The sequence below is a fragment of the Hippopotamus amphibius genome, chromosome 11, assembly GCF_030028045.1.
Source record: "Hippopotamus amphibius kiboko isolate mHipAmp2 chromosome 11, mHipAmp2.hap2, whole genome shotgun sequence".
Classification (NCBI taxonomy): domain Eukaryota; kingdom Metazoa; phylum Chordata; class Mammalia; order Artiodactyla; family Hippopotamidae; genus Hippopotamus; species Hippopotamus amphibius.
This window is the reverse complement of record NC_080196.1, coordinates 73,505,049-73,529,063: the sequence shown is the minus strand read 5'-3', so window position 1 is coordinate 73,529,063 and position 24,015 is coordinate 73,505,049. Positions and strand designations below refer to the sequence as shown.

The window sequence follows — 24,015 nt, the reverse complement described above, 5'->3', positions numbered from 1 at the left end:
AGGCGTCTACTGCCAGTGGGAGCGCTTTGTGAGCTACCCTGGTAAAAACTGATCACACATGATCCGATGATAATAGGCCAGTTCTCCAGAAGACCACAGGAAACATGGATGTACGTGGAAACATATACGTAGAAATACAAATATGTGCAGGGCACCCTCTATTTATAGGTTATTATATGCTGTGAGATACAAACTAATGAGCACATGAAGTCATGAAATCTGTCCTAACATTAAAATTTAAGCATCTAAACGGTAAAGATAAACCTCCCCAAATTTCTTCAGTGATAAAGTCATGTGACATTCAGTCCAGAGCTGTACCCTTTAAATTTCTTCACTAAGTGTAATAAAATGTTTAGCAACTCCTTTAACAGTTTTTAATAGCAAAGATAAAAAGCTACACATCACTTGAGGAAATACTTATTCTCAAATTACAAAAAAATAGTAGAGAGAAAACAGTGTGATGAAAAACTAAGATATATTCCTTTGTCAGAAAATATTGCTGTAAGACAGGAAAAACTGAAGATATGAAAAAACAATTTAGTGTGGGATATTTGCCCTATAGAAGATTACAGCTGCGTTGAACATGTCTTAGTTAAAACCACGTTTGAATAATGAGCTACAAGAACTAGTTTTTTGGTTTTTTTTTTCATGAACCTCTAAGGGAAAAATGTATCAAAGATATATTTTCAATAATAACTAAATAAAAATGTTTTATGTAAAAACTGTGTATATGTATAAATGCAATGTCCTTGATGGAGTAGTTATTTTGACCAAAATTTTTTACACAACCAACCCAACTTTCAAATGATCAAAGAACTTGAACAGACCTTTCTCCAAACATATACAAATGGCCAACAAGCATATGAAAAGAGACTCAACATCTCTAGTCATTAGAAGAATGCAAATCATAACAACGAGGTATCACTTTACACCCACTAGGAAAATAAGTGCTGTCGAGGATGTGGAAAAAAGGAACATTTGTGCCCTGATGGTGGGTATGTAAAATGGTGCAGATGCTGTGGAAAACAGTCTGGTGGTTCCTCAAAAAAAGCTAAACGTAGAATTACCATATGACCCATAAAATTCACTCTTAGGTATATACCCCCCAAAACTGAAACATGTTCAAACAAATACTCGTACAAAAATGTTCAAAGTAACACTATTCACAATAGTCAGAAGGTGAAAACAACCCAAATGTCCATGAACAAATAAATGAATGTGTTGTATACATACAACAGAATACTATTTGGCCATAAAAGGAAAGTAATGAGACATGCTACAATGCACACAATGCTTGAAAACATTAGGCTAAAGACGCCAGACACTAAAGCTCACATATTGAATAATTCCGTTTATAGAAAATGCCCAACACAGGCAAATTCACAGAGACAAAACACAGAACAGTCGTTTTCAGGGGCTGGGGGCAGGGGCGGGAATGGGGGAGTCACTGCTTAATGGGTACAGGGTTCTTTTTTGGGGTGAAAATGTTTTGGAAGCAGATAGAGTGATGGTTACACAACACTGTGCATTACCAAATGCCACTGTTCCTTATGCTCAAAACAGCTAATTTTATGTTACCTAAAGGCTATAATTTTTTTTAATTAAAAACAAATTTTAAAAAAGCCCCCCCAAACATGCATTTCCCGTATGATCCAGCCATTCTATTTGCGCCTAGGTATTTATTGATATCTAAGAGAAATGAAAAGTTATGTCCACACAAAGACCTGCAGTAGCCAAAAACTGGATACAATCCAAATGTCCATCAGCAGGCGAGTAAACTGCGGTACAGCCATACAATGGAGCACTATTCAGCAATGAACAAGAATGAACTATTGCTATGAGCAACAACATGGATGAATCTGCAAGCAATTATCAAAAAGAAGCTGAACCTCCTCTACCCTGACAAAAGTATGATTCCATATACGTAAAATTCTAGAAAATGCCTACTGGACACTACTTAATTCGTGATAGAAAGTGGATCAACAGCTGCCCTGTGGGGAGGGTAGAAGGAAGAACAGGAGGCACTACAAAAGGCAGGAATAAACTTTCAGAAGTAACAGAAGTATTCCTAATCCTGAAAGTGATGATGGTTTCACAATGTAAACACGCACCAAAACTCACTAAATTACATTTTAAAGGTGTGCAATTTATTGCATGTCAATTACACCTCAAAAAAGTTGTACAAAATGAGAACACTTAGTGATAGTAAGGGCATGGTGAAAAGACCACTCACTTACTGACAATGGGAGTTAAAACAATACATTTCTTACTCAATCTTAACATATTTTCAAAGAATATGTACAATAAAGAAAAATACTCTGATACTACTGAAAATAATGTAGGATATCAAACTGCAATGTATACTGTATTTGTGTATTTGCTAATACAAACAAAGACAAACCAAAACCTCCTGCCAGTGGTTGCTGGGTTCTGGTGCTTATATTCTTCCCTATGCTTTACAGAAAATAGCTCTGTATTATATATATACACATACATATATATATATATATATCTTTCATATATCTCTCATAATTTTACAAATAGCAAAATATCTTTAAATATGTCTATTTAGGAATTGATGTTTGCAAATTTTTGCATCAAATTTGCAAATGTGAAAAATCTGCATTGCATCAGACACAAGATGATGCTTGCAAGGTCCTCTCCAATCGTGCAGTGCGCATGGCCGTCTACTATAGGAACCCAATCCGAGATTCTGTTAAGTACGCTCCTGCTTCAACATGGCTGCAAAGCTTCTACCTAAAAATAGCTTACTCTTATATAATCACTCACTACAGATTTATATATCTTATGTATCCTTGAAGCACATTTCTCTTTTTAGAAATATGCCACAAGAGGTAAACAATCATTTTTAAAAGCAAAGAAGTTTAACCATAATCTAAACAAATCTTATTTTCAGAAGTTAGCCAAGGGCTCTGGAGTTGATAGTTCTGTGGATAAAAATAACTAGAAAAGGTTATATATAGCAGAAGTAACACCCTACCGACTCTAATTTTTCAAATGAACTTCATGGAGAGATTTACACACAAGAAAACACATCAATGTTAAATGTACAGTTCAGTGAATAGTTACAAATGTACACCCCACATAACCAGCACCACTATAAAGATACAGACCATTTCTCTTCCCTCCTTCCCCTAGGTCCCCTCACTCTCCTTGTTCTCCCCAACTCTGGCCCCAGCAACCACTGCTCTGATTTCAATAATTTGTGCATTAGATTTGTCTGCTCTTGAACTTCGAATAAATGGAATCATGCAAAGTGTACTCCTCTGTGTCTGGCTTCTTTCACTCAGTATAATGTTTTTCAGATTCATTCATGTTGCCGCAAGTAGGAGCAGTTCTTTCCTTTTCACTGCTGAGGAATATTCCACCGCACAGCTACACCACGATCCCTGATTGCTCTTTTCTAATGCCTTCAGCTCTGTCTCTGGAAATATCTTTTTGTTGAACATCATTAAGTCGACAAAGACAATAACTTTGCTTTTACAGAATTTTGATGTTTTATTCTGTTTTGACAAGTGTTTTCATGGTTCTCAAACTGGGGGTGGGGGGGTGGGGAGGATGACTAAACTATGCTGGAATCACAACTCAGTAGATTTTAACTCCATCTGGAAAAACATTTTAGGTATCTAAAGCAGTGCTTCCCACGTTTTGCAAGTGCTGGCACACATGGAAAACGACCTCTGTGTGGCACACAGGAGAGACCAAGCACCTGATTTGGGGCTCTGGCCATTCTAAGGGTTGAAAGATCATTCACCTACAGCCCATTACTTGGAAAGCTCTGTCAAGTTATATTTAAAGAATAAATATCCTTGTTTTAACGACCAGTATTGATTTCTACAAAACAAAAATCTTACGAGCAAAAAAGGTTATGTATACAATAAAATATTGATTAAGCAACCAAAGTGATTGGAAAATTCCCAAAGTCTTAAAACAGTGAGCATAGCTTCTAATTTTTCCTTCTTCAAGTACCTTAAAATTTTTTTCTGATTTTTTTCAAAAGAAAAAAAAAAAAAAAGGACCCAGGACTGTGAACAGGTGCCCAATCACCCCTTCCCAGCCCAGTACGATGCAGCTTCTAAGGAGAGGGGAGTCAACCCTCCCACCGTGCTCTTCGTGCCACAGATATTCATCAACCACCTATAACACGCTGGGCATTCCTGCCTTCAGGGAATCAGCAGCGAACAAAACAGATAAAAATGCCTGCACGCAGAGGACTTACAGTCTACTGTGGGGAAAGAAACAGGTAAAGAAACATACAGCGTGCTCAGTGGTGGAAAACACTAACGACAAAGATAAAGCTGGGAGGGGAAAGGGAGTCCCAGGAGCCAGAGTGGCCAGAGGACTCAGTCAGGCAAAGGCCCTGGATTAAAGGCCGACCAGGGTGAGGGAGAGGCGGGCAAGCGTCAGGAGAAGAGTGCCCCGGGCAGAGGAAGAGAGTAAGTTCTAAGGTAGGAAAGGGCTCGCGAGTCTGTGGCACAACGGGAGGCCGCTGTCCTCAAACAAAGCGGGCTGGGTGAGAGTGAAGCGAAGGAGAGGCCAGAGAGGCAGGGCCCACCCCTCAGGGCTCTGGAGGCTACTGTAGCCCCAGAGGCTCCTTCCCAGGAGCAGGATGGAAAACCAACTGCGAAGGGCCATGCTCTGCTCCAACGTCATGTGGGATGCCAGGCTCATTTCTGGAGGACACATTTTCAACGCAAAACCTGAGGGCGATCAGTGAAGAGTAAGAAGGAAGGATCTGGAAAGCCTGATACAGGAGCAACTGCTGAAGGAACTTGGAGGTGTCTGGCTTGGGGAAGAGAAGAATTTACTGGTTGCTCCAAATAGCTGAGGAATTGTCACAAGAGGTAATTCCTTTTACTCTTTTTGTGATTCTACAGCGCACACACTTGAAACCATAAATTTTGTTTTTTAAAAAAAAAGGAAAAAGAAAAAAGAAAAAAAGAAAAGGAAAAATCTTGCCTTAATGTCAGTTTTAACTTTCTAATATTTGTAGTTTTCCTACAGTAGACTGGGTGGCCCTGAAAGATTGTTCCCATATAACAGTAGCAATAGCAGCGAGAAGAGCAAGAGCTGACACCTAGGTATGTCTACTATACGCCAGGTGTTATGCGAGATACTTGGTGTGCCACCTCATGTAATCCTCCCACAACCCTATGAGGTACGTATTATTAACGATGAGGAAACAAGCTCATTTAGGTAACACAACCGGCCTAGGATCACAGAACCAGTAAACGATGGAGCCGGTGCTCAAACCCAGGTCTGTTTGACTCAGGCTCCGAGCCTGTAACCACTGGCACCCTCTGCGTGCATGTCCGTAGATGGCAGTGTTTACATGGTGCATAAAGGGACCATCTAGCTGGCAGGAAGTTGGAGACAGGATTCTTGCAAGTGGAGGAAAATTAGGTAACCTCTAAGATCCCTTTTTATAATTTTGTGGTTACATTTTCCCAAGTTTCCATCTTATTTTTTGACTTTTCCTTTGACTTCAAGCTTTATAGAAATTTTGTACTTCTAAATACAGCTAAAGATCAAATAATAATAATTTCATTAAAGAATATGTTAAATTCCCTGTCCAATTCTAATGCTGAGGATAATCATGCTCTGGTTTTGAGTGACACATATTTTACCTGATTAGTTCCCTTGTACAAGTGAAGGTAGGCTTGACTTTTCTCAAGTACACTTGATCCTTGAACAATGCAGGGGTTAAGCCATGTATCCAAGCTTCCTCCACATCTGCTGATTCAACCAACCACGGACCATGAGTACTGTTATCTACTATTAAATAGTACTGGCGTGTAAGTGAATTCATGCAATTTAAACCCAGGTTGTTCAAGGGTCAACTGTATATCAAATTCCTTGTCTCATATTTTATATCTTCCATGATTCAAACATATCTTTGCTTTCATTTTCCTATGCAAACAAGATAAATTTTTCAATTGAGCGATTATCCTTCAAAATACAATAGCAAATTGACATTTCCTACCTAAAGTATAGAAAGATATAAATAATATAAAAGTAGATACAGATATATAGACTTAAACCAAGTCCATGGAAACCTCAAGAATCATCCCTGCTTTGTGCAGTTGTTTTTGTTTACAGACTGGAGGGAAAAGAGGGGACTAAAGAGAATTGGGACTGTGTGCCCTCCGCCACACTTCAGCCAGGGTAACTTCTGAATGGTTTGAAAAATAACAGGAAACCACTGCTCTGCAGGGCAATTATGAGCCAATGTAAGAAGAGAGTCTGGCAGCCACCCTTAGGGTTAACATTTGGATAGAAAACATTATTAACTCCACTTGTAAAAAGTTCTTTTCTCACACCCAATAGTATGGCTACTATAAAAACAAAAACAAAACCCAGAAAAGAAAAAGTGTTGGCGAGAAATCTGAGAAATTAGAACCCTTGCAGACTGTTGGTAGGAACGTAAAATGGTGCAGCCACTATGGAAAACAGCATGGTAAGCCCTCAAAAAATTAAAAATAGAATTACCACATGACTCAGCAATTCCACTTCTGAGTATACACTAAAAAGAATTAAAAGCACTGACACAAAGAGATATTTGTACACTGATGTTCACAGCAGCATTATTCACAATAGCCAAAAGGCTGAATCAACCCAAATGCAACACTGATGGACGCATGGATAAACAAAACATGGTATATGTACATACGATGCAATATTATTCAGCTTTAAAAAAGAAGAAAAGTCTAAGGCATGCTGTAACATGGATGGACCTTGAAGGAATTATGCCAAGTCACAAAACGGAATTATGCTAAGTCCCTGGCTTGAGATAAGGCAGTCACAAAAAGACAAATATTGTATGATTCCACTCACATGAGATTCCTAAAGTAGTCAAATTCAGAGAGACAGAAAATAGAAGCATGATATCCAAGGGCTGGGAGGAGAGAGGAATGATGAGTTATTGTTTAATGTGTACAGAGTTTCAGTTTAGGAAGATGAAAGACTTTTGGAGATGGATGGTGGTGACGGTTACACAATATGAATGTACTTAATGACACTGAACTATACACTTATAAATGGTTAAAAAGGTAAATTTAATGCTACATGAATTTTACTACAAATAAAAATAATTAAACATTTTTCTCCAAATATAAAACATACGGTCAGGTTGATTTGCATTAACATGAAAAAAAAAGGCTCCCGTTGTAACATCTGTCACATAGTTTAAGCTGGGTTGTTGAAATGATTACGAAGTCAACTGATATCAAAATGTATATATTCTTCACTAAAATAATCCCACAGTATTAACTACAAATCGACTCCTAACATTTTAACAACTATTTGCTTAGTACTTACTACTTGCAGAAAAATGCCCCAATTATCAGCACTATACCTGAATGCACTCTGGGGCACAGCCACATCCAACCAGCTCACAAGAGAATATTGTAATCCAGTGATTTCCAAACTGGGAGGCTATGAAAACACAGAACAACTTCTGATACACTATTAGGGTAGGACCTATGAGTGATGGCATTTACACAGGTATTGTGGACAAGCCACAAATCTGGCTCTGAATTCTCTTAAGGCCAAACCAGAAAAAGAGAAATACAATTATGCCCTTTTAATTGTCCACAAGGAAAAAAATATATCGGTTCTTTAGGGAAAACAAACTCCCTCTTTGCCCTTAGCTCTAATTTCTCATTCAGGGTAATATATAGGAGATTAAGAGTATTCAAGGGCAAAATAATCAATAATGCCACTTCAGCTAAATTTTTTTTTAAATGCCCCTCAACAGAAACTGAGGGTGTAATTTAGTGAGGGACATTTTTCAGAAAATCAAGAAAATATAGAACTTCCCTGATGGTGCAGTGGTTAAGAATCTGCCTGCCAATGCAGGGCACATAGGTTCAATCCCCGGTCCAGGAAGATTCCACATGTTGTGGAGCAACTAAGCCTATGTGCCACAACTACTGAACCTGCACTCTAGAGCCCAAGAGCCACAACTACTGAAACCCGTACGCCCTAGAGCCCATGTGCCACAACTACTGAGCCCTTGTGCCACAACTACTGAGCCACATGCTGCAACTACTGAAGCCCATGTGCCTAGAGCCCATGCTCCGCAACAAGAGAAGCTACTGCACTGAGAAGCCCGCACACTGCAACGAGTAGCCCCCGCTTGCCACAACTAGAGAAAAAGACCGAGCGCAGCAATGAAGATCCAATATAACCAAAAAATTAATTTAATTAAATTAACCTTAAAAAAAAGAAAGAAAATATAGCCCAGGCTGAAGCATTCTGATAGTTTAATTTTAGGATAGAATTTAGAATATCTAGAGACATGGGTAAATTCTATATATTTCGAAAATGTGACCTCTACCAAGCAAAATTTTCACAAAAAGATGGACGGTGTTTCCTTGAGAACCTGTAATACAGGTATTCTGTGCAAAATCTGAAAACACTGAAATATTCTTGGCCATCTGCTTATTTTTAAAGTTGGTATCCTTTTGTTAAATTGAGACATTAGCTTATAAATGGTCACACCAGCTTGGAAACAAGGTGGACTGTCTTCTCTAACGGATGAATTTTCCTAATTCAAGCTGTGTGTGATAACAGTGCGCTGTTCTTCAGCAACGAATCTGGAGGCAGATCCCTGGCTCTGGCTCTAAGTGTAGCCGCCCCCCCGCCCCCCAGCTACACAAACTCAGGGAGGTATCAAACCCTCCCTCCAGGCCCTACTCTCACCTGAAAGTGCAGGAGAAGAGATCAACCATATCAGTCTTTTCAAACTGTGTTGTACAGAGGCACCTGAGTGGATGAGGAGGTGCTTTTGCTTTTATCTCTCTTGTATACTGGCATCTACCTTAGCCCCCAATAAAACCTCAAAATCACCAGACTAGATGCACTACAGTCTATGACTTTCTAATTTTAAGCAACTCATCCATAACACAAAATAAAGTAACAAAAATAAGTGAAGAAAATATTCAAAGTTAAATCATTTCTAAGAAATTTTACTAAGGAGAATTATATGCCCAAGCTTCATTTGTAATTCAGTTGTTTAGAACCCAGAACAACAAAATCTCCCTCATACCAACATTTAAGTGAAGGGTGATTTCTCAAGTACCTCAAAAAGGCACAGTGTCCTAAATGCGGCAAATAAAAAAACAGGTAAAGGAACAGATGGTATCACTGCAGCTTAGGATCCAGCTGCCAGATGTAACAACGTGTCCACGTCTCCAGCTGCGGAGGCTATGAGCTCCTTTTCCTGGAGGACAGGCGCCTCCCCCGAATCCCTCTCAAGCAGAACTCCGGTGCTCCCGTCATTCCTACCATCACCTGCTGCTTCCCACCAGGGTTTCTCTGATCCAGCACCCCAGGCCACAAACACTTCTACGCCACTGCTCTGTCCCCGAATTGAGCAAAAAATCCTTTCAAGATATTTTTCTGAAAATAAAGCACGGGAAGACTGTCTTACATAAAACTGATGGGTTTATCCTTATCTCATTTGAGTTTCACAGCAACTTGTAAAATAGAGAAGGGGTCTGTGTTCATAATGCTGTTGCACAGGAGGATGTGAGGCTCAGAGTCACAGAGCAAGGAAAAAGTCTCTAATACCAGAGCCCACATCTCAGAACTCCAAGTAAGAGCAGCTCATACTCTACCACCTATGACATCTTCCTAGGCCTGCCCTATACCCTCCCTAACTTTGCCCTCAGTTGGACTGTATAAGGAATAACAAAAATCATGTGGTACATAATGATGAAACTTTGAGCATTTGAAGAAAATTAGACACAAGTTTTCTGCTTTTTCCTCCTTGGTGCTGGAGCCAGGGTTTCGTGGAGCAGGAAAGAGCAAGATGGACAATGTTGAGCAGGTAATGGAAAAATCCTCCAGGTATGGAGGTGGGGGTGGGGGGTAGAGGGCAGAAACTAGGGAAACAGAAGAAAACAGTGGGGGAAGAGGGCAAGGGAAGACGATCATTCTTCCACTGCACGAAGCATCTGGGGGTAGAAGACGGGGTGAGGGAAAAAGCGGAAGGCACTGAGCAGCAAGGTGGGGAAGAGAAACGCCAAGCAATGGAAAACAAGGAAAGTTGTGTAAGAGAAAAAAAATTGGAAGTAGTCAAAACCTTCCAAAAATTTTAGGTATTTTAAATATTAAGTGGGCAGTATTCTACATACAGTAGCAGTTCTCAGTCTGGAATGATGAAGTCTAGTAAATGTATTATTCAAGTCTATAAAATAATCAAAGTAATGGATAAAGTGAGCAGTGATATATTCACGAAATTACAAAATACCAGAATTAGTACTGAAAACTGAAATCCAGAATTGAAATCTGGGAAGGGACAAATTCTGAACAAATCATCCACTCTTAGGAGACAGAATAATAAATGTATAGATACTAGGGAAAAAATCAACTCAAGGCAAAGTGATAGAGATAACTGTAGAAATTTAAAACAAAAAGATGAAATAGATCAAAGCTGGACAGTTCTTTCAAAAATAATCAATAAACAAAGCCTTTATGAAACTGATCTTACAAAGAATAAAATTCATTTGGAAATACCAAATAAACATTAGAAAAAAGAAAATGGAAAAAGAGTAGAAAAGGGAATATATAATTACAGAATGAACATAAGTTAAAAAGACAATAAAAGAATATTATGAACTTTCTTATAACGCTAATTTCAAAACTTAAATGGAAAGGATAAAATTCCTCAAAATACATAACTTGTCAAAACTGACCCAAAGAGAAATAAAAACTAAAATAGCACTATAACCATTAAATCCATCTTATTGCCCCCCCCCAAAAAAATCTCACAAAGTTGGTTTTATTAAGAAAATTCCACTCAACTTTCAAAGAATAGACCATTCCAATTTTATACAACTCTTCCAGGGAGCAGTAAAGAGAGAATACTCCCAAACTCATTACATGAGGCCAGTGTAACCTCTGATGTAAAAACCTGATGAGGACAAAACAAAAAAAGGAAACTACAAGCCAATCTCACTTATAAACGGATGTTAAAAACCAAAAGAAACCAAATTGAGAAGAATGTTAAAAATAATACATTATGACCAGATTAGGTTTATTCCAGGTACACAAGGATGGCTTATCACTAAAAAAAAATCTAAAAACATAATTTGCCACAATTACAAATAAAAGAAAAACCTCATGATCCTCTTGATAAATGAAGAACATTTGATAAGTTCAATACTCTTTCATGATATAAAAAAATATTCAGCAATATAAGAATGAAAGGGGACATCATTAACCCGATGGATGGTATGCACCAAGTGTCATTCTTAACAGACAGGCATTAGATTCCTTTTAAATACCAGGGATGATATCTAAATCCATACAAGCCATATACGTGGATTTCTACCACCTCGGCTGGATTCAACATTGTTCTGAAGGCCCTAGCCAGTACAGCTGGAAGAAGAAAAATAAATAGGAGGTGTAAGGATTGAAAGAAAAGAATAAAACTGTAATTATTCAGACTGACTGTCTACAGGGACTGAATCCCAGTCTATGTTCATTATTTTTACTTTCTACTCCCCACTCATTCCTCTGCTCACAACAGTCAGGCTTCACACTGTTACGCTTTTAATACTTTCCTCATCAAGGACACCTGGCTACCAAGTCGAACAGATGTGTTTCAGTTGCTACCTCACCTTCTTGGACCTCTTGTCCCCCAGCCTCCCAGGTCTAGACTCTGCCCCTCAGGCTGCTTTTCCTCAGTGAGTTCCACTGGCTCTCTTTCTTCCACAAACGGTATTCAATCGTTTGACTTCAAACTTTTCCAAGCAACACTTCTCCTAGTGATATTATTTATTCTTTCAGCCTCGATCACCACGTTTAATCAGGTGACTCCCAATACTAAAGACTCCCAAGTTTTCATTGGACGAGTCAGGATGACCTTATACAAATATCATAGTGTTCAAAGGTGAACTCATCCTCCCCTTTCCCCGCTACTTGAGTTACCTTCTATCCCGTGACTTATGCCATGAATCTGGGGTTACCTAACTCCACCTGCTTCATTCCTCTATTCAATCTATGATCAGCTCCTACTCACACTGTTTATCTCAAAGTCTCTCTTCTCTCTGCTCTGTATCTCCCTTTCTTTTCCAGTCACCAACTAGCCTCACACTCTGATTCTCTCTTGAATTCCTGCACCTGGCCGCTCTGCTTTCAGGCCTGCCCTCTAATCCTTCTCATAAGGAACAAATCTGATTAAATCTCTCCCCTGATTAAAATCTTTCAGTGATTCCAACTGCCCAAAACAATCCAGACTCCTCAGGCACATTTTAGTCTTTCAAGAAGACCCCGCTTCTACTGATCTAGCCTTGACGTTCTCTTTACTTCTCCCGCTCTGTTCCCGTCTTAATGAACTGTTTGCTGGAATTCATCTCCCTCTCCCCACTGGAAATGTTGTGCCTTCTATAAGAACCTAGTCAGTCATCTGGTTCCTGCAGTAATCTCTTAAGTTTTATAAAGACAGACTGGTATAGCACCATCTGACAAGGTGAACCTTCTGTAAATACTGAACTAAGGGGAAAATTTTATCTAAAGTAATAGATATCAAATCCATGGTGCACTATTATAAAGATGTACATCATTAACACTCTGAAGTTAAAATGAGAGGAAAACTATGTCTGCCTATAACTCATCCAAAATTCATTCGCTAGAGTAGGGCACTGCACTCTCTGACAGGAAAACAGCAGCAAACAAGACAAACACAACTGCATGCTGGTTACAGTCTTGGTACTATTGTGAGATACAAAAACTCATAAGGATAGACCTTGGGTCACGCTAAGCATCACAAGGCTAATACATACACACAAACACACACACTTCACACTACCAATTAAAACCTTATGTATTTCTGAAACATATGGACACCAAGTGGGGAAAGCATGGGAGGTAGGGATGGGATGAACTGGGAGACTGGGAATGCCATATATACATTACTAATAAGAAAAAAATATTAAATTGCACACTTTAAATATATGCAGTTTATTGTATGTCACTTGTATCTCAAAAAGTTCTAAATAAAAAAATAAAACCTTATGTATTTCTGTTCAAAAACTTCAGAAGTTATCAAAATGAAAACCAGCTTCACTTTACATAAATTTCATATTTTTATCTAACTTATGTCCTAGCTGCTTCCAAAATTAATCTGTAGCAGTATATTTCTGGACTATACACACAACAAGCTAAACATTCAGCAATAATGTGGACTAAGTAAAAATTCTGAATTTCTACTTTTTAAAGGAATTAGAAGGTTTCTTATAATCTTCATGGAGCTGATAAATACAGTCATAGTTGCACAATCATAAATCACAATCCTTTTTAAGAGAATGTAAATGACAAAGTCAAAAACTGAAAATAGAGCTTAAAGTATGGTGCTGCATAATTATTTTATGAATTATGTACAATATTTAAAATGTGTTTGGACTATATTTATACACTACCTTGATTAACAATAGATGCGCGTGCTTTTCATATGGAAAAGCTAATAAGCTTTTTAATCCCCCCCCCATTCTGCACAGTGCACAATTAAGGGAAGGAAGATTATGTGGGTCACTTTCACCATCAATGAAATCTCCTAAAATTAACGTTTAAAGAGCTTCTGAAGAGGGAAGACTACAGTCCTGCAATTATATTCACAGTGATACAAATCCCTTTAGGCCCCCAATCTAGTAAAACTAGTACTGGGACAAAGGCCAACATAGCTTTGTCTTCATGTTCAGATTAAGCATCTACTCAATTGAAGCTGAGCTAACTTGCTGAAGTCATCAGTTTCTGGGTCAAAATCAAACATTATTTGGACCGGAGATTAACTCTGGTGTGTCCTCAAACTGAAAAGAAAATTTATATTTAGATCCCCATATTCTAGCCTACACATTACTCCACCAACACACATTTCAAGCATTTTTCTCTTTTGCAAAAGATTCCCGTTAAGCAATGCTAGGTCTTCTAAATGAAATGCCTTCATTCTGTCTTTGAACCTAGTTAAAATTAAGAAACTTTTAATAGCTTTAATAACTCTCAAAAGCTGTAGCTCTTTCCTGGCATCTTCCCCTCCTTAGTACCACCTTCCCTCCAAATCCAGAAAAACACCTGCACAACAGAAAACACAAAACAACTAGCCATATGCTGTGAAAGCTGGGGAACGTGATTCTCCACTGGTTTAGGCTACAAAGAAAGCCTATGAGTAATCAAAAATCCCGAATCAAAAACAAAGTTAAAAGCCACCTCCCCGCTACCCAACCCCAGTATAATTTCCCTTTCTCTTCTCAAGCCAAGCATTTTCCCTCCTCGTTTTTTCGGGGAATTTTAGCGGCCTCCGAACAGCGGACGGTAAGTTCATCTCAATGTCAGCCAGGGCAGAGACATGCGAAAAATCACTAACTTAGAAGGTTATTTAGGACAATAATGTCTTTCACTGCGTTACTCCTCCCACTCCGGCCCTACTTGACCTACTACCAATATTTAGCCGAAAAAAATATCCGTTCGCGGGCTTCCCCGCCCCCAGCGGCTCTTCCCGCAGGAACCGAGGCAAAGACACAGCGGGCCGGGCGCGCAGGGGCCCCGGCTCCGCGCACCCCTCCCCACACGCCCGCGGCCGCACTCCGCTCCGCACACTCGCGTCCAACTCTTCTTGGATCCACTCACATCCCTGGGGCTCATCTGGCCGCCCCCACCCCCACCCCCCCGGCGTCCCCGAGCTGCCCCGGCGCAGGCACTCGCCCACCTACCTGGGCCGGGGCCGGGACTCCCCGGCGGCGCGCTCCGTCCAGAGCTCCTCGCGGCTCCAGCACGAATGCGCTCGGCCTGTTCTTGTCCTCCAGCCCAGCCGGGAGGCGCGACCCAGGGCGGCGCCGCAAGGTCTCCCGAAGTCACCTTCGCGCGGCCCGCCCCCGGCTCCGGCGAGGTCGAGCAGAGGCGCGGCCCAGGACTGCGCCCGGGGCCGCCCGAGGTCCGCGCTGGCCCCTCGGCCGCACCGCCGCCCTCCAGGGCTCGCGCCGGCAAATGGCCTGCGGCGGGCGGCTCCGCGGAGGCTGGCGTCGTCCGTCCCTCCTCCCCGCCCCCCCACCCCCACCCCCAGCCGCGGCGCCCGCTCGCTCCGGAGGCGCAGGTAGGGACCCGCCCGCGGGCGCCGGGAGCGGCTCGGCCGGGATTTCGGGGAAGGCGGCACCGCTTCCCGCGCTCCGCGAGCATCTGCGGAGGCGCCGGCCCGGCCCTGGAGCGGGCGCTGTGCTCCCGCCGGCCCTGCGCTCCCGCCGGCCCTGCAGACGCGGCCCCGGCAACTTTTAAATGGCCAGCCTGGCCCCCCGGCTGCCGGGAAAAGCAGAGCGATCCTCTCTTCTGGAGTCTTCCCCTCGAAGGTGACTGACACTCAGGCTTAGACTGAAGAGTTAACGGTCCAATTTCACAACAAAGACAGAGCTGGTCTTCACGTATTTTTTATACACTTCCTGCGCTACCATTTGAGCAATGAGGAAAACAACAGTATTAACCCTACTAACGTCAAACCTACTCGCATGAAATAGGTGCTTTCTAATTCTAGCCATGCTTAAAGGGCGGACGAAGGCGCAAAGGTCAGGCAGACCCACCACATAAGCGATATACTTAAAAGTGGGATGTTCAGGCTAATGAAATTTCTAGGTAACTATGAGGCTCTGGTGAGGAAAAACAAACCTTTTTATTCCAACAGTAGTTTTAAACCTAAGATATACAAATCAGTCCTTGACTTTGGGAAGCAGAGCAATACTGAACAAAACTGAGTATTTCTTTGACAAGATCCTAGGGTCCTTTAGGTTCACCTTCCAGCAGTGGTGGCTGTTATTCGCACCACAGATGGAGAACGTGTAAAAGATGAGACAAGGCCACACTCGGAAAAATGGGAATTAAGGTCGGTGAGGTCTCACAGTGTCTTTGAAAAGTCAGTTTACATTTTTTTTTCATTCTAAATTGGTGACTAAATATTATTATATTTTGAAAACTCACATTTGTCACTGAAAAAGACACCTTGCTACAGAATCCTTCTCCTTAGGCCCTAAAGATTACAGAATGAATTCAGTTTACAAAAAGTAGTACTAGGCAGCAAAACAAAACAATGAACAACAAAGGCTACTTTGTTTCAGAAGGCAATTTACAGAGCACCTAAAATGTGCCAGGCACTGTACTGAGGAACTTCACATAAAATAACTCATTTGTAGTCTCATTTTCAGATTTGGAAATGGAATTCCCAAACATATATTCATTTGCTCGGGGGTCAAGATAGCAGAGTTTAGGTCCTGATTGGTCTGACCCAAAAGCTTGTATCCGTCCCTTTGTACATTCTTTATTCATTTATTCAAGTATTTATTAACTGTCTACCAATACCAAGCACTATGCTAGACACAGATGCTACAAAAATAAGATACACACTTGAGGAGCTTCAGTTAGGTTAATATATAATCAGACAAGTAAAAATATGATACAATGTCATAAGCGCTACAATAGCAAGGAACTCCTAAAACACAGCAGACATCAACTCAACTTTGAAGGGTGTAACCTGGGATTGGGAAATGGTAGCAGTCATCCAACAGAGCAGTCCTGAGAACTTCACCTAACAGATGGCAATGGGGAATCTGTGTGCTGGGTTGGAGGAGGCAGACAACTGAGATACAGGAAGTAAAAATGACAGGACTTGATTAAAAGTGGGGCTGAGGAAGAAGAAAAAACCAGAGACAGCTCCCATGTTTACAGCCTGAGTTACCCAACAGGTAACGTTGAGTTGAATTGGTAACTCAGTTCTAGGTGCTTTGGTTTTGAAATGCCTCTCATGTATCCATATGTAAGTGTCCAAAAGGCAACTGGACATACCGGTTCATAGCTCAGATCCAAGGTGGAGATATCTGAATCATCATGGATTTCTGGGTTGAAGGAGCAGGTGAAATCATCCTGGGAGAATGCTGAGTGAGAAGGCCACCCACAGAAACCTAGGAACACTAACATGCAAAGCGCAGGCAGAAGAAAAGATGCTTTAGAAGATGGCTGAGGAGGAGTTGCTATACAGGGAAGAGAAGGCAGGAGAGGGAGGCACCATGGAAATCACGTTCCAAAAAGCAAGCAGTAGTCAAATGCCAGATCCTTCACAAGGACAAGCAAGATAATTTAAACGTATTCTCTGATTAGCAACAAGGAGACACTGGCAAGAATCGTCCCAGTGGACTAGTTGAGGAATAAAGAAATAGAAACGGAAGGTACCACGTTTTCAAAAATGGAACCGGAAAGGGATGTAGGGAGATAGAAGTTACGAGGGAGAATTCAGAAGACAAGAGTAGCTGTTTTTGAAGCAAGATAGGAGACATATGCCTCCAACAAAAGGAAAGAAGAAAGATAAAAATTGGAATGAGGGAGTGGTAGGGAGTTGATAGCCTATACAACGATCACCTAATGTTTAACAAAAAATTTTGCTCAGAATAGAGATGAGAGAGACAAAAGTGAAGGCCTGAAAGATATAAACATTGCAAATGAAAGAGCGAGGGATTAAAGGACTCCGAACAGCTCAGGAAGCTAAATGAATATTAGAAACCGTGACTTTATAGAGCTAAGTCCACATGAGGGCATGAATTCTCTCCAAAGACTAGCATCGGTCCAGAGTAGCAGTACCTTTGGTTGGTTCCAATTGAGAGTCTGAATTGTTTCATTATACCACAAACTTGGCATCACTCTCGTCCCAACCATACATTTGGGTTACATCTCTTGAGCAGTCAGGAGATTTAACATTTTATAATGAGTTTACACTAAAAACTGATTAGACTCATAATATCAAGGGGAGCTCAAATAATACACAGAACCAGAAAGGGACCAATGATGACTTCTGAGTGACATTTTAACCACTTCTGATACCACCCTCTGGTGAGGAAAACTATAGAAACAATGATTCGTGGAATCAGTTTCTAGCCTTTTGAATGGAACTCTCAAACAAAGGTAAAGAAAAACCACAGCCTTCACATTCTGTTATGTTTCCCAAGTATATCATCCTAAAAACATACAATAAGGTTCCCATTAGTAGATCAATCACAAACTTTACAGCTTAGTTTATATATTGCAGCTTTTTTTCCCAACAACTAAAGTGGTGTTATTTCAAGTCAAATATGCTTACATCATGCCTTATTTATGTAGCAATCACATGGATACCCAGAGTACCTAGGCTGTATCAGAGCATCCCCAAATAAGCAAAGAACACCCACGTACTAGAAGGCCCCAGGTCCAGGCACTAGGGCCTGTACTCACTGTCAACCCCTAAGTTTCCCACACTGAGCCAGCTTACTCTTACTGTGGACATAATTTTACCAAGTTTGGTTACTGGTTTTCTTTTTAACAAACAGGAGATTAATATGAGTAAGTCAGAAGGGATCAGTATTCCACTGCTACAGACAGGCACCCAGTTGGTTTAAAAATCAGGAGAGAAGAAAATTTTTAAATCATAAGGAGTAAAAAGGAATTTGAAAAGCGTTAGCAGAATTGGGCCATTTACTCAAAAAAGAGTCCTGTAAACATTATCCCCTGAAGGTATCTCTGTATTAAGGCACAGAGTAATTACAAACATACAAAAGGACAATCCTGAGACACCCAGAAGAGATAAAGTATGACAATTTTAGTTTAAGAAATAAACATGTAAGATTTAGAGTAACTGTCCTAAAAAAAGATTAGAATAAAAACAATTTTTCTGCTGTTGGGGCTGGGGTCACTTACACATACTGGGTCCCTATTCTGTGCCAGGTACTACACAAAGTGTTTTGCCAATCTGATATCATCTGCTCCTCAAAACACTCTTTCTTGGTTAGTCGCCACTTTAAAAAAGAGACTGTGTTTTAAAAGTGAGGCAAAGACAGAGATTAAATAGCAGAGCCAGGAACTGGACTCAGGTCTATGTGAGTTCAAAGCTTATCATTTCTCTTTTAATAAAATTTCTAGATAATAAAAATATAATTTATGATGCCAGATAAATAAGGCATTGTAGTACACAATTACTCTACTCTGACCTCAATTAAGCTATTAAATTTCTATGTTGTAATTCTTAGCTACTTGATAAGACCAACTTCAAAGATGCCATTTGTCTTTCAAATATTTTTTAGGCCTTCTCATTGTCTATAATCATATTTCTCAGAAGGAAATCCATGGATTTCTACTGGGGGCCCCACAGGGCCGGTATTTCATAGAATTACTAAAAAAAAAAACCAAAACATGAGGATACTCTAAAAGCTTGAATCAATAAATACCATTTACTAAATGATGAATACTTTGTGCCCTTGTGACATGCTAATATGCTCTATATACATATTATTCATCTATATACATCTGATCTCCACAGCCAACACTGAGATGTTTATGTATTTTCATTCTACAGAAACTTGTCTAAGGTCCTACAATTGGTTAGGGAAAGACAGATTTAAAAGAAGTCCAGGGACCTCCCTGGCAGTCCAGTGGTTAAGACTTTGCCTTCCAAAGCAGGGGGTGCCGGATGGATCCCTGGTCTGGGAGCTAAGATCCCACATGCTTCCCAGTCAAAACATAAAAAGAAGCAATATTGTAACAAATTCAATAAAGACTTAAAAAAAAAAAAAGGTCCATGTAAAAAAGGTCCATTAGACTGTCTCACCAGGGCTCTACATGATTTCTCTTATTTGAAAGATGACGGGTATCAAAGTTCAGAGAACTGAAGTAGCCTGTAATCTCTTAAATAATAAGTAATCATAATAGAAACATAACACAATCATTCCACAAACAGTCAAATATATTTTCTTTAGATAACACCACCTCCTCCCCAAAACCAATATTAAAGACATAGAGGCTCCAGGATACTATCAGAGAAAAGAAGTCACAAGTGTTAACTGGTATCCTACAATAACAACCGTTGATTTACACTCACCGCTTACTACATGTTAGGAACTAGGCCAAGCATTTTGCTTACAATTATCTGATTCAATCCTCATGAATTTTAAAGGCTTTTAAAGAGGTTAATTAAGCTAAACTTTAGGCTAATATTCTTGAACATCTAAATTTTCAGAAAGAGGTTATTACCTAGGCTATTTTTTTAATAGGTTAAAGATTAGGATAGGTCTGCTTCTTCAGAAATTAAATTACTTCTAATCTAGTGTTCACCTTAAAACTATACAACCCTAGAACAAAAAAAGTTATCAATACATTTATCAGGTACCAAACAGATGTGAATTTAGTTTTACAAAGTAATAAATATTACCTGAACCCCACAGCATTGTAATTTGTTCTGTCCTGTAATGTGCTGTAATGCTATCATTTGTATTTATTTAGGTTACTAAATCATTCCTCATTTAAAACAAGCTAGAATATGAAATTTGCAAACCACCAAAAATAGAAATGCTAAAGAGGGATATTTCAGACGCCATTAGGAGAATCAACCATTTAACATGTTTAATGAAGAATTACGTTTTCCTGTGGTATTTAATAGAATTCTATTGAAAGACTTTCTGTAAGTTTGTTTTAAATGAATTCAGATTATTACATATTTTTTATTCTCCAAAAAAAAAAAATTATGGAATTTGTGGTATACATAAACACAGCATTTAAAAAGTTTCATATGAATTCACAAAGTTTCTGTTTTAATGATGGGAAAATAAAATTTCAGATCCTTACATATAAGAGAAACAACATAAAAGACCATTTTCATCTACCTTATTTTACCAAAATCTAATCTCTAACCAAAAGGCACAAATCAATTGTAACAAGAATAAGAAATTCAGTGTCCTTGGAAGGTATTGTGCTAAGTGAAGTAAGTCAAACAGAGGAAAAACAAATACTGTATGATTTTACATATATGTGGAATCTTAAAAAAAAAAATGAACAAACAAAAAAGAAACGGTGTCAATCTAAAAAGTTGAAGATTAAACATGTGTAGAAATTAAGTGGAAAAGAAAGCCTGTTGCTACTTGGCTTGCATTAAAATCATGAAAATGAAGGGAAAAACATAAAAAAGAAAAATCTTAAGTCAGGCAACCAAAACACACACCTTAATGACTTTTCAGTCCTTAGAAAAAGAGTTTCTAATGGATAGCATACCACTTTTACTCATACATGGAAGATTAAATGGCTAACTTTTAAATGGGAGAGAGTAAGCGCCAAAGAGCACAAAAAATAATCCATTAAGCTCAGTTCATGTAGGTAAGTATGGCAGCAATCTATCTGCTAAACAAAAGTATATATATTTTTCATATAGAGACCTTCTGTTTCTAAAATATTTTCATATCCCTCTTATCAAAATGTCACAACAACTCTGAGTAGATCAATTTTAAACATACTTGTTAAATATGGGTACATAAATTAAATGATACGAACAGAAGTTATTTCAGAATCATTCTGCTTAATCAAGAATAAGTAAGTTCTAACTTTTGGTGAAAAATGAAGCTTTTGTTTCCTTTATTAACTCTATTTTCTCCTACCTTTGGACAACTTGAAAGCAGTGATATATTGGATGATCAAGTATGTGACACCCAAACAATTATTTAAAAAATTCAATTCCAAACTACCTACCCCTTCTTGTTTTGTGAAGAGATTAAGGCAATCACTCAAAGCTACACAAGTTTCTCTAGAAGCTTCAGAGACAACTTCAACTTTCTGAAGAAATGATGGAAGCATTTCTATAAAAAAAAAAAAAAAAATGAGTGGGATTTTAAGTAATTGTAAAGTAAACTAAGACCACAAACATATTTTTAGATCTACTAACCTCACGTTTCCTTCTAGCTGCGTTAAGCAAAGCATATAGTACATTCCTTGGGTATCATTATTAAGCACCTACTGTATTCAGGGCATATAAATTAGTATAGAAAAAGAAAGGACAAAGCCTTGACCTAGAAAAGCCTATATCCTAAAAGGAGAAGAGCCAGGATGGGGGGGGGGGGGAAGTTTACAGGAATAACTGATATAATGTTCAAGAAAAACATCTGTCAAGGACTGATAATCATTACTTATAACATTAACATTTCCCTTCATGATCTTCATTACTAGATAAGTAATTTTATTTAAGGGCAAAGTGCTAAAAAGAGACAAAAGGTAATCCTGTAGTTGACATGACAGCTAACAGATCTGAAGGCAGCATTAACTCAACTTCCTCTACTTCTTATTTGGATAAATGTTTCATATAAATAGTTCTTTCACTCTCAAAAATATGTCCCTGTCAAAGTCTAGTATCTTTCAGTATATATGTAAGTTGAGAAATAAATAATATCAGTACTCCCCTGGACCCCTAAAGAAAATCTTAACTTTATCACTACAAGAAAAAAAAAAAACCCAAAATAACACAACGTTGGCAAGAGAAAGCTGTAAAATGCACACGTCACTTAAAAAAAAGTGAAATGTCATCTCTTGTCCACATTGTGACAGAAATGTACTTAGTTGAAATAGCTTGAGATTTTATGTTGATTATACATTAGGAAACTTTAGTCTGTCCCTCCCATCAAATAAAAAAAAATTAAGAAAGGTTTAAGAAAAAAACAAAAAGAGAAAGACAAATCTGTAGCATCCTCTGTTAAGTAAATCTTGATTTACTTGAACCACAACTCTTAAAACATGGTAAACAAAGTCAATAAACAAAGAATCAAGTAAATCCAAATGCCAGCAATTCGCAATGATTAGGCCATAAAAGAGTGCGTCCCAACAAGAAACAAAAATTTTCAAATGGGAAATGGAAAGAAAAATAAAACCTACAGAGAACATATGACGAATCATTTAGCCCTTATTTCTAAGTGATAAAGTTGCACTGCTCTGTTTTATTCTTTTTTTTAATTTTCCAAATTTTTTATATGAACATGATTTATTTTAACAAAGACAAGTCCTTTCCTTGGAAAAATTATTTCTCAAAACTCATAAGACAAAGTGGGCACCAAAAGGAAAAGGTCAGAGTGAATGAAAGTAATGACAGTCTTTCATTAACATCTGGATATAAACACTAAATAACTTTATCATATTTTTCATCTTTTGGAACAGAATTTCCTAGCTATTCTTAATAACACCCAAATAATTGAAAACTACTATATTCTAAAATAAATTTGACTTTACATTCTTTTTCTTTTTGAATCTCTGATACACGTGAAGATTTATTCTGTACTTAGTTGTTAAATAGCAGAAGAGTAGCATATGCTAGATGCCATGTGACTTAAACAGTACCCTCAACAGATGTCTTACACAGAGCTGGGGACCAGGGATGTGAGGAGCTGCACAAGAAAAAAAACAGACACAGCCTCTGTCTTCCATAAGTTATCTGGGCAATCTAGTAATTTTCCATTTTGATGGCACAGAGGATAGGAAGATGGTAGCAAAGTCATTCATGGATATATTTCTTTTTATTAAATGCCATCACATGTGTAACCATCTCCAATTTTGTCTGTTTTAGATATCCCACTTAAGACACTTGTTGATTAGCACAAAACAAACATTAAATCTCAAAATAAATTTTTAGAAGCATTTTACAGATTTTTAAACAAAACTACTCTGCAAGCTTTCAAAACATATTCCAAGAAATATATATTGTTTTATACAAATCTATTATTGAGAGTGTCAAATTCTTCTGCCCAGAGTCAAAAGTTACCTAACTTCTCTGACAATCTAGTGTCCGAACAAGATGCTGGAATTAATATTAACTTGCATGGTGGCACGATGTAAGAACCATGGACTTTGACAAATACTCTGGGGCAGGGCTGCATATCAGGGCCCATCGGTTCACACTGGCATGTCTCTTATGCAATGACATCTGCATACTGATTACATAAAAGGAAAACTGCTAAGCTTCTAGAAAAGTTGCCAGCTGGGAAATCACTGCAAATATGTTTTAGCCAACTAATATTTAGAGACTGAGCTGTAATAAATAAATGCAAAAAGCCCAGTATGTTACCATATCTGGCCTACTGTGAGAATTGGACACTGTTAAGTTGAGAAAAAAAGTTATTTTTTGTACTAAAAATACCGTGGAACTCGGGAAAGATGCTGGAAGATCATATGTGAAAAGCTTAA

The 24,015-nt window shown here is 38.8% G+C and overlaps 1 protein-coding gene across 8 annotated transcripts in view; it reads right to left on the bottom strand.

Moving 5' to 3' along the window:
• Window positions 1-24,015, bottom strand: part of OSBPL1A (oxysterol binding protein like 1A) — a 218,925-nt gene that overhangs the window by 97,639 nt on the left and 97,271 nt on the right. For 6 of the 8 annotated variants that reach the window (XR_009047972.1, XM_057698860.1, XM_057698859.1 and 3 more), the window contains one exon: window positions 21,541-21,647. Coding sequence is in view for 5 of the 8 variants with exons in the window: in XM_057698860.1 (XP_057554843.1) it covers window positions 21,541-21,647 (107 nt within the window). In the remaining 3 variants the exon portion in view is untranslated. Of the gene's footprint in view, window positions 1-14,735; window positions 15,048-21,540; window positions 21,648-24,015 lie in introns of those variants that run through there. The other 2 variants (XM_057698864.1, XM_057698865.1) reach the window with 2 other exon arrangements.